At 47.9% G+C, this 15,227-nt stretch overlaps 1 protein-coding gene across 1 annotated transcript in view; it reads left to right on the top strand.

Moving 5' to 3' along the window:
- TENM3 (teneurin transmembrane protein 3) overlaps positions 1–13,696 on the top strand; it is a 296,626-nt gene extending 282,930 nt beyond the window's left edge. Inside the window, exons 23-26 of the mRNA XM_090258721.1 lie at positions 2,313–2,609; positions 5,869–7,480; positions 9,941–10,071; positions 12,138–13,696. Coding sequence (XP_090114847.1) covers positions 2,313–2,609; positions 5,869–7,480; positions 9,941–10,071; positions 12,138–12,893 — 2,796 coding nt within the window. The 3' untranslated portion in view covers positions 12,894–13,696. The remainder of the gene's footprint in view (positions 1–2,312; positions 2,610–5,868; positions 7,481–9,940; positions 10,072–12,137) is intronic.
- The last annotated feature ends 1,531 nt before the right edge of the window (positions 13,697–15,227 follow it).

Genomic DNA, 15,227 nt, shown 5'->3' with positions numbered 1-15,227 from the left:
ACCAGGTCTGCCGTTCAGATTTCTTACGCTCGAACCACAGGAAATATTGCAAAGATCAAGGAGGGCCAAGGAAGGCCGTCAAGAATTGAGATACAAATTTAAATGAATGCAAAGTTAAAACAGCAGCAGATGGAGAAGGCCGTGGGCAGCCACGTGTGAGGGGCTGTTCCCAGCCTGGAATAACCTAAGGAAGGAAAAAAGGGGCAAAGCTAAGCATTCAGGAACGTTTTTTCTCCTTTTTGATTACAATCTGAGAAACACAAGAACCCTGGGAAACCTTTTAAATGGGGCAAAACCTCTTGTTAAGGCATCAGAGATATTCAAATGTGAGCTGAAGAGCTGGCTTCTGCCCGTTGAGTATTGAGTTAATTCGATATCAGATCAGATCTTTCTACCAGCCTTCAAATATATATTTGTAACATTGGCTAGCAGCTTCTTTCCAAGATACACAAAGTGTCCTGCAAACCTAAACTCATAAAAGTTCACAGAATTCACATCAGACCAGGCGCAACCAGCGTGCAGACATCCCCACGTGGGTAAACAAGCCCAGGAGCCTGCAGCTGGTTGGGCCGGATCCCATCAAAGGCACTGAGGGACAGAGCCTCAGAGCTCCGGTGTGTCCTCGGCATCTACAGGAGAATGAAAAGCCCAAAGCCACACAGCTTTGCTCTTGGGCCCCGGCCGGTGCAGAGGCCCTCGGGTTCCTCCCCTCAGCGCGCACACGCACACACGCACACACGCACCTGCGCCACACACTAGTACATCCCACCTCTGCGCTGGGGCAGCGGTTCTGCCTCTTCTTCCACATCAGGGGGGTCTTCACTAATAGGGCCAGGAAATGAAGACCTCCTAACTCCCATCATGGTTCTGCTTCTTGTGTTCTGTGACTGTCCTCTCTGGGGGGCTTTTCTCCCCCAAATCCCTTTGCCTAAAAGGCTTTTGTCTTTACCTTTCCGTGGACTTCACAACATCCCCCTTAAACAGCTGATTAGAAAAGTTTAAGGGATATCTTTTCATGGGACTTGGTTAATGTCGATGATAGTTTCATCCCACATTTTACGTAAATATTCATGTATGTTACATATGTACAGGCACATGTATTTACAAATATCCAGGGTGGGGCAAAAGTAGATTTACAGGTTTATGTATGGAAAATATTACAGTAATTAATTAGTAATAACACGAGAATAAATGGTTTTGCAAACTCACAACTGTAACCTACTTTTGACTCACCCTATATATATATCAATAAGATGTGGGTGCGTGAGTATAATTGATCATCTGCTGCTCTCTATTTTGAAGGTTCTAGCCAGGACACGGTCATGTGCAATTAAGGTTTTCCCATTTAATTTTTAACAATCCCAACAGTTAACACGATGGTGTTATATACAAGCCTCCACCACCACACAGGTGCTGTAGAAGACCAGAGAACGTTGGAGGTGTTGGCCTCCCTCGGAGGGGGTCTCCAGTCAGTGAACACTGGGGGCCACAGTAACGCAGAACCTAACCAAGGCCACGGCCCCGCTGCAGCGATGCATGCCGGTCTGGGTATGCCCTGGATTAACAGACAGTAACAACGGAATGTGGTTGAAGGTTCTGGACATGGCGCGGAGCCACGCAGAGACCCTGTCACAACAACGTGGTGCCAGGTTTATAAATTAATCACAAGACTCAGACTGTGTAGATGTGGGAGTAGAGGATCTGAAGTCCCTGCCAGTGAACCAGATGTTACCCAAGAAAAAGGCATTCGAACAAGTTGTGACATTTCAGCATTTGGCCAAAAGCAATGATCGTGTTTGTAACCTCCTGCTATTTCAGCTCATTAATAATTTACAGTAATGGGGGTTCCAGCTTACACTTAACGGCTCTACAAAGGACTAGTCACACTTACCACTGTTTTATTTAATATAGCCACGATTAATCTACTAGGCAATTACTTTCCAGGGCTCGTGGGGGGAGCGGCTTGGAGCAATTTACAGAGATGTTAGGTTTCCCACCTTCGCATCTTCTTGACAAACTTTAAAGCAAAAACGTTCTGGTATTTTCCTGATCAGTTGCTCAAGTTTACAAAATGTAATTGAAAAGGTTTTGAACAAATGCCAGCCTGTCTTTCTGCTTAATGAAACCTTTTAGAAGAGCAGTTAATCTACCGCCTTGCACTTGTACCCAAGAAGTTGCGAAATTAATTTACTGACATAGAGAATCAATCACCGTAAATGCTGTTTAAACAATAGTGGGGACCCTGAAGGGTAAGGAGGGACCGGATCTGGATTAGCATGATTTATTTCATCCTCTTCTTTGTGTTCGAACAGGTCAATGGCAGAAACCTCCTTTCAGTTGACTTTGATCGAACTACAAAGACGGAAAAGATCTACGACGACCACCGTAAATTTCTCCTGAGGATTGCCTACGACACATCAGGGCACCCAACTCTCTGGCTGCCCAGCAGCAAGCTGATGGCCGTCAATGTCACCTATTCATCCACCGGTCAGATCGCCAGCATCCAGCGAGGAACGACCAGCGAGAAAGTGGATTATGACGGACAGGGGAGGATTGTGTCCAGGGTCTTCGCTGACGGTAAAACGTGGAGTTACACATACTTAGAAAAGGTATGTCAGCGCCCTGACAGTGAGGACAGAGAGGCAATGACTAATATTTTTTGGCAATCTCCCAGAGTGCTACAGCGGGGAGGCAGGGGGGGCAGATAGTGACATGTGACCATGTTCCATTTATTATTCTAAATATTGATATGTAAGTCACATTCGTACAGCAGTGATAAATTTCTGCATTAGCGGAGTACTTTCTCCTTAGTTAAGTTCTACTCCCTGAGACCCTTTTAAGTGATTTATGCTGTAAACAAACAAGCAATAACAAGGTCCACCTGCCAAGCTTCTACACTGACCACGTTCACAAATTAGACCTCGGGCATGTAAGTCATTTGTAAATCATCTCAGCACGGGGTCTTTCACTGAAGGAAGAGCCTTCGGTTAGGGAGCGCGGTGAAAGCTGTCAGGTCTGTGTTGCTCCTGGCAGAGCTTCCACATGGCCTTGTAAGGCGGGTAGGTCCTACTTCCTTACCCGTTATTCACTGAAAGAGGCTACTTTTTAGAAAGCCCCACGTCAAGTACCCTACAGCATCTGCCCCTTCTTCTGCATATAAAAGGAAAGCATCCTAGCTCGGGCTTTTTTACCCTCCATTCTTAAGAACTGTGAACAATACTCAAGCAGACTTCAAGGTCCACACGTGCAAAATGCTCAGGCATGTGGTGTGTGATTTGGGGTAGCAACTGGGGAGCAGGGGGAATGAAGGTAAAAGGAAAGGACCATCTCCCTGTAATTCCTTTCTTAAGAAATATGGTCCCCCAAAGAGCATACTCATAGGGTCCTTCACTTGCCTTTGAAATGAACGTGAGCCCTAGAAAATGATCTGGTGTTCAGTTCTGCCACCTCACACACCGCAGAGCACTCGCCACCGCAACAGAAGCCTGCGTGACAGACTCAGCCCCAGACAGTCACTGCTTCTGGGCTTGCTTGTGTCACCAGGGGAACTTCTGCTGCCGGAAACCTCACGTCCACACCGCTGTGCTCACTTCCCACATCTGGATGTGGGCGCTCTGCCCAGCCCCTCAGCCCCAGCCTTGCCCTGTGCTGGTGCCGTCGCGTCTCATCCTGGTCTCCCTGAGAACCAGTGTCAGGCCCACAGTTCACAGTCAGAGGCTGCTGTCTGCGGGCAGCCCCCCAGCTCTGGATGCCTCCCGTGAGGACCCCACTTGCCAGCCTTTCTTCTTGCAAACCCACTGATGTGCTCCCCTGAGAAGGGACTCAGGCCTGAGATACTGGACTGCGCACGCCTGGGTGAGGACAGCGGCCGTCCATGCTCACCAGCCCATGGGACAGGGGGCCGCCCGACTGGCCACGTGTTGAGGCTGCAGAGGAAGCCCCCTGCACACATACCTTCCTGGAACCGATCCTGACACCTAGAAAATAGCTCCCCCGCCGACCTCACCAGCCCCCAGACAACTTCTCGCCAGAGAAACTGGGAGAGGGCCATTGCTTCATCCTGGCACGCCTTTCCCAACTTAAATGCATTCCAGAGAGTGTATTTCTGGATGTCTAGACCCCAAACGGTGATGGTAGTGATCATAAATGTGACTGAAAAATGTTTAAGGGCAGCAAGGAGCCTGTCACCTTCACACATCAATGGGGGTCAGAAAAGCCTGCAGGCACTTACTCATCACGTCACCAAAATCCCTAAAAGCCACCCAGACTACCTCCATTTCCTTGCCAGGATCGGCACACTAAGCCAAAACTTAATCATAGGCAAGCAAGTCATGTCTCCCTGACTACCATCAGATGGGATTTTTTAATGATTGTAAAACTGCACACTGAGTCCTATGAATTCGGCGATAGTCCAAGTGCCCCTGGAAGAGTGTGAACTATAGGGGCCACACGCAGGACGCTGACCACCTGCATGCAAAGAACCCGAGGTCTGTCCCCAGAGGAGATGCTGCAGGGGCAAGTCACTCGGGCTCCTCTGGAAGATGGTGGACAGTGAAGAGAAAAAGCATGACCCTCGGACATGTCTGTGTCACGAGCAGAGCAGAAATCCCGAGAGGGCTGCCAACGCCAGCATCCTCCGCTCCTGCGGTCTTTCCCTGAGGCCGAATAGTGCAGAGGAAGCTTTCTCGAGGGAAGACCCCCCCGCCACGTGCTCTGTGTCACTATCAAGCTTCCTTAACCAGCCAACTCATCTTGGCCTCATGAATGCATGTCTCATCTTCCCGCCATTACGTGCAAAATAAGCAAAGCTGATTTGTATGTATGTGTTTATTCACTTCATAATTTAGCACCAAAGCAGTGTATAGCCCAGAAACCATCTTTTGCAGCACCTGAGGTACAGAACAGGTGTGGTCCTCACAACAGGAAGTTTCAAAATGTGGATTTCATTGTCACCACAGATGCCACACATGAATTTGCAAACAGCCCTGACCGGTGTGGCTCCGTTGGTTGGGCATTGTCCAGTAGAGCCAAAGGTTGCTGGTTCGATTCCTGGTCAGAGCACACGCCGAGGTCACGTGTTGTCCCCTGTCAGGGCGCATACAAGAGGCAACCAATTGATGATTCTCTCTCACATTGATCTTTCTCTCCCTCTCCTTTTCCCTCCCTCCCCCCTCTCTAAAAACAAAATCTCTTTTTTCTTTTTTTTTTTAAAAAAAAGAATTTGCAAACCAAAAAACCACATCCGGGTCATATTTCTATTAAGGGCATTTATAGCTCTCGCTCCCTGCAGGATTAATTTAGCAACGTTTGTTGACATTGGTGCTTTATGTACATTTTATCCATTTGGGGCTAATTTTATGTCTCTTCTTCAGAAAATAATATTTTGAATGCTTTGCTCCTCCCCCAAATCCACTGGAAATTAAAATATGATTTGAGTGGCTCTTCAGTCACATGAGGGGAAAAGCCACCCTACTAAATAATTGCTAATCATGGGTAGCACTGCATTTCCCATACGCCGTTTCCCCCTTGAAACATTGCCTTCAAAGCGGCTTAGCCCATGCCTGGGTTCTGACTTGCCCAGATCCATTGACAATCTGTCGCCTGGCTGTGAGTGCCTGGGAAGGGACGGGACAGCTCTGACAAGTAGCCTGTTACGAATCTCGAGCCACTAATGGCAGAACCCCTCACAATTAAGCACCCAAGCAAATTAGGCAGGGAATCGTTAACAACATGTAAGGTCAAGGAAAATGCAATGAAAATGAAAACCATTTCCTCGAGCAGAATGCCTCCGCGTCTTCGCGGCCCCGAAACCTGCTCTCGCCTCCCCCGTTCGCAGACAGTGGCTGATAGTGTGCTCTCTCATTGCAGTCCATGGTGCTTCTGCTTCACAGCCAGAGGCAGTACATCTTCGAATACGACATGTGGGACCGGCTGTCGGCCATCACCATGCCCAGCGTGGCCCGCCACACCATGCAGACTATCCGCTCCATCGGCTACTACCGCAACATCTACAACCCCCCGGAGAGCAACGCCTCCGTCATCACCGACTACAACGAGGAGGGGCTGCTGCTGCAGAAGGCCTTCCTGGGCACCAGCCGGAGGGTCTTGTTCAAGTACAGAAGGCAGACCAGGCTCTCGGAAATTTTATATGACAGCACGAGAGTCAGTTTTACCTACGACGAAACAGCGGGCGTCCTGAAAACAGTAAACCTCCAGAGCGATGGTTTTATTTGCACCATTAGGTACAGGCAGATCGGCCCCCTGATTGACAGGCAGATTTTCCGCTTCAGTGAAGACGGGATGGTCAATGCCAGATTTGACTACAGCTATGACAACAGCTTCCGAGTGACCAGCATGCAGGGTGTCATCAATGAAACGCCCCTACCCATTGACCTCTACCAGTTTGATGACATCTCTGGCAAAGTGGAGCAGTTTGGGAAATTCGGAGTTATATATTACGACATTAACCAGATCATTTCCACGGCGGTAATGACTTACACGAAGCACTTCGATGGTCACGGCCGCATCAAGGAAATTCAGTATGAGATCTTCAGGTCACTCATGTACTGGATTACAATTCAGTATGACAACATGGGCCGAGTGACCAAGAGAGAGATTAAAATAGGGCCCTTTGCCAACACGACCAAATATGCATATGAATATGACGTGGATGGGCAGCTCCAGACGGTTTATCTGAACGAGAAGATCATGTGGCGTTACAACTATGACCTGAATGGAAACCTCCATTTGCTGAACCCAAGTAACAGCGCACGTCTGACGCCTCTTCGCTACGACCTGCGAGACAGGATCACCCGGCTGGGTGATGTCCAGTATCGGCTGGACGAGGATGGTTTTCTGCGCCAACGAGGCACAGAGATCTTTGAGTACAGCTCCAAGGGGCTGCTGACTCGAGTTTACAGTAAAGGCAGTGGCTGGACAGTGGTCTATCGCTATGATGGCCTGGGAAGGCGTGTGTCCAGCAAAACCAGTCTGGGGCAGCACCTGCAGTTTTTTTATGCTGACCTCACGTACCCCACTAGGATTACTCATGTCTACAACCATTCGAGTTCAGAAATTACTTCCCTCTATTACGATCTCCAAGGACACCTTTTTGCCATGGAAATCAGCAGTGGGGACGAGTTCTACATTGCGTCAGACAACACAGGGACACCCCTGGCTGTCTTCAGCAGCAACGGGCTTATGCTGAAACAGATTCAGTACACCGCGTACGGCGAAATCTACTTTGACTCCAATATTGACTTCCAGCTGGTCATTGGATTTCATGGTGGCTTGTATGACCCGCTCACAAAATTAATCCACTTCGGAGAGAGAGATTATGACATTTTGGCCGGACGATGGACAACACCTGACATAGAAATCTGGAGGAGAATTGGGAAGGACCCTGCTCCTTTTAACCTGTACATGTTCAGAAATAACAACCCTGCGAGCAAAATCCATGATGTGAAAGACTACATCACAGGTAAGCATAATTTTATTTCCTCTCCAGGTACTGAATTACTTTAATCTGTAGGTGAGTACATAAAATAATTGGTGTTTCTTTCTTTAATTTTACACTTCACTCATGCAAGATCAAATGCCTAACTTCTTAAATGTATTTCTCTACGGAGCCATAGAGAAACCAAAAAGGGAAACTGAGATATAGTTTGTGACTTCCTGTTCTGCCTGCCAGTGCCCAGGGCCACGTTTTCTGAAATAACAAGGAATCTAGTCACTTAAAGGAGCTGACATAGAAGGTGCAGAAAACATACTGAACTTGCGGTCTCCAAATTGGGGTTCAATCCCACCTCCTCTCCTACAAGTTGTGTGGCTTTGTAGACGTTAACACTGGTGGAAAGAATCAATGTGAAATACAACACGGTGTGGCTCCCGATCTCACCCCTGGGAGGTCTCTTCACCACCGTCACCTCAGGACAACAAAGGGACAGTGTCTCCCAGTAGCTGCTCAGTCGTGTATCCTGTGTGCACCCTCTGATTCTCCTGTCTTCATTGCCATGTGGTGACTAACAGACACACTGATCTTCCTGCCAGTATCATGTAATTTTCAGGATAGAGATTTAAGATCTTTCCAAGTTTAGGGCATGATTCAATGTAAAACATCCGATCCCACTTCTGCCACCACCTAACTGGGATGTGCAACAGACAAGATCCCAGCAAGCAGTACCCTAGGTCCCTTAAGTAGCTGACCTCTCCACTCCTTTACTCCAGGGACTCTGAATCCTCCGCTTCCACCTGTCATTCCTGAATTGCATGGCACCGTCAACCTCCTTACTACATTTGTTTTCTGGAGGAAGGGCCTTTCCTCTTTCCTTTTTCTGTTTTTCATTTGGTTTAGTTTGCTTTGTTTTGGCTCCTTTGGGCTGTCTCTTGTCTTGCTCAGTATTTGAAGCATACCAAGACGTCTCTTTTCTCAGATCTCCGTACAACTCTCAAAACGCTGGCCCCTGTTTGTTTCACACCTGCCTCCTGCTTTCCCAGACCGCCTGAAGCTTTCCATGCCTCTCTGCCACGCGAACCGGCTACAAGCCCTCCTCTCGGTGTTCTATTCAGCAACCAACCTACATTCAAGTCCCCATATTTTGGCGATGCTTTTCAATACTTAAGACCCCCTGATTTTCACTGTTACACAGACGTTGTTCATAGTGGGAGAACCCTTGCCTCCAACACTCCACCAGTCATGAGAATTTTATCCAAATACAAGATAGACAGACAGACAGACAGACAGACAGATAGACACACACAGATATCACTTTCCATCCTACATGATGAACTTGGGGTTTTCTCTCCCCCCTACTACCACCCTCATTCAAAAGGAGAACACCCCCGATTTTAGAGCCTGGACAAAGGACCAGCCAGCCTGGCAGTGAGATGAGAGTCTGTGTCCCGAAGAAGGAAATAGGAACACGTGGCCCTCCATCATTCCGACAGTTAAACGTGCGTCATTTAGGAGGTGCTGACAGGGGCTGGCTGAACGGCAGGCAGGCCCCCAGCTCCTAAGCCCACCCTCTCTAGCAACGTGGACTGCAGGGAATGCCACAGCAGCACTTTCTGAGAAACATCAAAAGAGATGGAACAGCATAAAATATATTAGGTGAAATGCAATTTCAAATTTTCCAGCAATGTGCTTAATATATAAAATAATCTACACCCAACTGTACACATGAAACCGCAGGCCTGCTGAGCAGTTCCGTAACGTGACAGCCTCCAGAAGAGAATAAAAGCCTGCTTCGGAGCTTAATGGCTTTTGGGGTCACGTGGCGCTATTTTAAAATACCATTTTCAAGGTTTCTAGGTTTTCTCCCCAAAAAGTTTGTTTCCTTCCACCTGTGCACAGGGAGCCTTTGAAGTCCTAACTGATGATAATCAGAAATCGTATGCTCTGGGCCACTCTTGCCAGCTCTCAGCATTCATCTTTGATTAAGCATCTACTGTTGATCTTAATACCCTCAATTTTGGGTTTTTATGAAGAGAAAATGGGTTGTGGAACTCCGCGTATCCTTAGGCAGTCGCTTTTGAAAGACGGGGATACGCAACTTCTATTTTCAACCAGCTCTCACTAACTACAGAACAAATTCCATTTGTTTTCAACAACAGCGGTTCTTTCCTGCTGCTGTGCACTGTTAGCACCTTTTTTCCATCCCTTTTACTAACACAGGATGCCACGCGGCACTCATGACGGTTGATCTGGTCTGTGTCCGTGAGTATCTGTTGCTGTGCGTTTTCTCTGACCCCGGCCGTCGTTCTGCTCTTGAGGTTATTGTCTTCACGTCTACAAACAGAGAGCAGGTTTTGAATTGTCCAGGCAAACACGCACTCTTCTGGTTCTTACTTGTGAATCTGGGCTCTCTTTCAGGTAAGAACTTAAGTTTGTGAAAGCACAGGATAACTCTAATGCCTCTCCTTTGGAACCTTCTTCTCCTAGATGTTAACAGCTGGCTTGTGACCTTTGGCTTCCATCTGCACAACGCTATTCCTGGGTTCCCCGTTCCCAAATTTGATTTAACGCAACCCTCTTACGAACTTGTGAAGAGTCAGCAGTGGGACGATGTACCGGTAAGAAATGAAAGGCAAAACTCTGGGAAGGGGATGAAGAGCTTACTTGTGTCTTTTTTACCCATATTTAACCAAACTACCCCAGTGAAAACGGTACCAAAGACATGTTTTTAATTCTTGGACTCTTTTTGGGAAGAAAAGCACTTCTCTCTGCATTTCTGTTCAGCAAACCAGGGGCCAATGAAACTGACTTGGATCTGTTTTTAGTGATGCAAATAAAAACACAAAAAGACATTATCAACAGGTAATAAAAATGCAGAAGCTCTTTTTTTTTTTTCTTTTTTAGTGCAAGGCTTCTACAGAGACCCCCATGAAAACACATTTTTGGCCCTGGGGACTCGAATGCAAAGATACAATAAACAGGAAGGCAGGAGATCCATTTTACAAAATCAGCAGCCCACAAACAATGCCCCAAAGTTCACCTTTTAAAAAAATATTAACAACGTTTCATGGGAAACAATTAAAAATAAAATGCAAGGCTCCCCTAAGTGATAGGGAATTTTCCTGGAAATAACAGATCAGGAGGCCTCTAACTGTTCTGCAAAAGAAAAAAGAATGGAAATTGCAAAGTCAAAGCTGCCGTTTCAGAAAATGGCATTTTCCTTTCCACCATTCAAAGGTCAGAAAGGGATGCACAACACTAGAATTTCTAGCTTTAAGCAAGAAAAATTAGAGATCAAGAAATTGGGTTAGCCCATAATGATAAGATGAGAATGCAGAGTTTCTTAGAAATATTAATTCCCCCTCCCTTTGAGCAATTTCCTATAATTTCAATGACTAGAAAGAGAAAAGGCAACCGTGTCTAAAACGCACATACACAGCGTCAATACCTCTGTTTTCTGGTATGTGTTTCATCACAGAAAAGCAATTCCTTTTCAGATGTCATCTTTACATTTGCAAAGCAAAACCCGTCCGTTTCCAGGGCCTGCGAGTCATTTTAACATTTCTGATGGCAAGTATGTTCTGCCCTGATAACGTGCCAGGAAGACACGCCGAAGTTTCCTGATGCGTTTGAACAAGCACATCCTAATTGTGTGTGGCTTTCCACCACGTCTGAAAACATTTAAGTCTGGACTGTACCCGTGGAATTACCAGCTGCCTTCCTGGGCAGCTTTGGAAATACGGTTCAGGTGCTCTGTCAAGAGACAGACACCATAAGGACGGCCTAGGGAGTCCCTGGCAAAGACACGGAAGCCGCCCCCAGGTCGGCAAAACAAACGTTTTCTTTCACTGCCGCTAACGAAGCAGATGTTTCCATTTGGGAAACTCCGGCCAGACAAACATCTGGTAGTATAGGAAAAGGGCTGAGTTAGGATGCCCCCAATTTAAGTTGTTTGCCCGTGTAGATGGGGCACGGCCCCTACGTCTCCACAAAATAAACGTTTTCCCCAAGTATTATGATACATGCGATCTCCAGCTGTCCCACGGTGCGCTCACGCTTGTTCATTTCAGTTCTGCAGTTTCACTGGCAACATGGAACTGAATTGTGTTCACCAGGAGAGAGTAGAGTGTTTACCCAAAATTAAAGCACGAGCCCTTCAAAACGTGAGGGGGGACGCAGCCATGGGGCCCTGAGCACCCGCCCTGTCCACTCCTGTGCTTGCAGCCCCCCCCCACCCCCCACCCCCCGAGAAAGCTGCTGGGATGAAGGACTGGGTGAGCTGGGTTCCCCAAACGGGACGGACTCAGAAAGAAAAGGGCACCCAGAAATTGAAAGGAAAAAAAAAAAGCTAAAAACATGACTCCTTGGCCCACGTTAGAAGCTAGAGAGCTCCAATACGTGATGGAATTAGTTACCACATGTTATGTTTCATCCCACATCTTGGATCAGCTTGAGGGGTGGGCAGCTTGAGTGCATTTCTCCACCCAGGGTTCTGGAAGCCTTTTCATCTCTAAAGGGCCGATGGAGGTTTTTAATAAATGCCCTGGAGCTCTCCCCCCAGTCCCCTCCCCCTGCTGTCGGGAATGGGAGCGCGGCCAGGCAGCCCGGCTCCCGGCACCCGGGAGCGACAGCTGCGCTCTAAAGTGCCCCTCCCCTGTCCCCCCTGTTCTCTTTCGCCTTCCAGCCCATCTTTGGAGTTCAGCAGCAAGTGGCGCGGCAGGCCAAGGCCTTCCTGTCCCTGGGGAAGATGGCCGAGGTGCAGGTGAGCCGGCGCAAGGGCGGCGGCGCGCAGTCGTGGCTGTGGTTCGCCACGGTCAAGTCGCTCATCGGCAAGGGCGTCATGCTGGCCGTCAGCCAGGGCCACGTGCAGACCAACGTGCTCAACATCGCCAACGAGGACTGCATCAAGGTGGCGGCCGTGCTCAACAACGCCTTCTACCTGGAGAACCTGCACTTCACCATCGAGGGCAAGGACACGCACTACTTCATCAAGACCAGCACGCCCGAGAGCGACCTGGGCACGCTGCGGCTGACCAGCGGCCGCAAGGCGCTGGAGAACGGCATCAACGTGACCGTGTCGCAGTCCACGACCGTGGTCAACGGCAGGACGCGCAGGTTCGCCGACGTGGAGATGCAGTTCGGCGCCCTGGCGCTGCACGTGCGCTACGGCATGACCCTGGACGAGGAGAAGGCGCGCATCCTGGAGCAGGCGCGGCAGCGCGCGCTCGCCCGGGCCTGGGCGCGCGAGCAGCAGCGGGTGCGCGACGGCGAGGAGGGCGCGCGCCTGTGGACGGAGGGCGAGAAGCGGCAGCTGCTGAGCGCGGGCAAGGTGCAGGGCTACGACGGCTACTACGTGCTGTCGGTGGAGCAGTACCCCGAGCTGGCCGACAGCGCCAACAACGTCCAGTTCCTGCGGCAGAGCGAGATCGGCAAGAGGTAACCCCGCCCCCGCGGGGACGGGGAGCGCGCGCCCAACGCCCTTCTGCTCAGATGTGTCTGTAGCACAATCCGCCCGGGACTCTCCGACCCTGAAGAGCCTTCTGTGAGAATGACACCGCTATTAAAACATTTAAAAATCCACGAGAAAAAAAAAAAAAAGAAAACAGAACTCTTTTTTTCTGAATGACCTTAAAGGTGATCGGCTTTAAAGAATATGTTTACATATGCATATCGCTGCACTCGTTGGACTGAAGGTACTAATAAAAGGAACAAATCATAGTAATCAAAAGAAAGGAAAATAAAAGGCCAAGCATTTTGCCCTGGGCCAGCTGTACCTTTGAGGCACTGTATTTAACGAGGGTAAAAAGGCCTACCGTGGTTCCAAATATTCCCGAGTTGTCGACCTTTGCTTACAAAGAAGTAGTCTCTGCATAGGATGTGATCTATATCTCTGTTAATTTTGAAATGTGGGGCGAAATTTACAATTTATAGACAACCCAACTGCTCCCCCTGTGCTGCTTTGTAAAAAGGACGTTGGCACAGCGACCTCTGCTCCTCGGGGACTTCCTGGCGCATCTTGCGATGCTGGCGTGGTTTGCCTCGGGGAGAAAAAAACTGGCAGATACCATCCTTGTCACTGAGAAGCAAAGGAACCCCTGATTTTTTTGTAAATTATGTGAGACAAGTTGTTTATGGATTTTTATATGAATTACAATTTACTGTACATCAAATATTAGTCTCAGAGGAGTTAATTTATGTAAAGTGTTTAAAAGGTTTATACTTAAAAATAAAACGATAAAAACATGTGAACCGTGTGATTTTTTTAAAGGATTGCACCTTTTGTTATCTGTTATAGCTGTACAGTATAAATTATTATATTGTAGAGATATAACAACTTATGCCTCTAATGTCCAGAAGTGTTCATATTTTTGTATTAGGTTGAAGCAATGTGCAGCTTTCTATCACTAGATGGGTAGGACAGTGCAATCCTAAGTGGGTGGCTATCCGGCTCCTTTCTCTTCCTTCTCTTTCCCATCAGACCTCTGTCCTCGCCAGTGTCAACTAAGAGGCACAGTAGAAACCTAAGGCTGGTGAAATGTAATGGAAGATAAGGGACAAAAAGAACAGGCAGGAGGTGTCCCAGCTGCCCTCTCCCGGCCCTAAAAGTCTAGGGGTAGTCGACATCATTTAATCACAGGGTCTTTACCATTCCTTGAAGCTCCTTTTCAGGGCAGAGGCAAGAGATCACATCAGATGCCCGGGGAAACTGAGAAGGGGAGGATCTCATGGAGTCGTGACCATACGCCTGTGTCTGAAGATCTAGGGGAAACAGCAAAAAACCAGCAGTGGTGAGAGAGCCAGATGGAGTAGGTCAGGGTCACTCTGCTAGTCTTGGGTTTGGACCCTGGGGTCACCAAGAGGGACAAAGAGGGAAGATGGAAGCTCCTATAAGCCCACACGCCCCAACCAGCTTGGGAGCTGGTGTGAATGGCAGCCTCTGCTGTGTCGGGGAAGCCGGTGGCAGACCCCGCCGGCGGCGAGCTGGCAGCCGCGCCCTGCAGCGTGCGCGCGCGTGCGCGAGGGGGAAAGGCACAGCGCACCTCCACTTTTGTGCTGGCCGAGCCACTCTCGCAAATCTTAGCACTAAATGCAGCCACAAAAAAATATTTTTAGAAAATATTTCTCAGTTCATTGAGCTATAGTACACACTGTTTTCCTCTATGTATAATGGTGATAAAATATAGCAAGTGAACATGTCGTAAATATAAAGGTTCAAGTGATGTATTGAAAATAATTTTCTAACTGCTTTGTATGTATCACATACTCTAAATTGCACAGTAGGCGTGTTTATTAAACAGATTGGCTGGGAAACTTTCAAAATAGCTACTGAATTTACAGTATCAGTGCTATTACTGTCTTTGTGTATTTGGTAGAGCATACCGAAGTAATTAATCTTCTAATGAATGCTGATATTTTATTAGAATGAAAGCACAGATTAGCATTAATATTTTTTATCCTGGATACCCTTTGGCAAGTATTATGAAGCCCCAATTTAGGAAACTATGAGGTTTCAAACCACATAAACATGGCTCTGTTTTACATTTTCTTTTTTAACTGGTAACCTAGGTGTTTGCAGTTCTGTTCGATGGAATTTCTGCAGGACTGGAGTTAGCATGCTGTACGTACTTTTGGTTGAAATAGGCTCTGAGTCTAAATTCTCAGAAATGTTCCTGATGTATTGACCGTGAAAAAGCTTGTACCACATGACGGAAGTGAAATCATAGTCTTACGCTCTTCTCGACACAGACTGGTCCTTTACACTGGCCCAGATAAC

The sequence above is a fragment of the Furipterus horrens genome, unplaced genomic scaffold, assembly GCF_987537825.1.
Source record: "Furipterus horrens unplaced genomic scaffold, mFurHor1.1.pri manual_scaffold_12, whole genome shotgun sequence".
Lineage (NCBI taxonomy): Eukaryota > Metazoa > Chordata > Mammalia > Chiroptera > Furipteridae > Furipterus > Furipterus horrens.
This window is presented reverse-complemented; position numbering and strand designations above follow the sequence as displayed.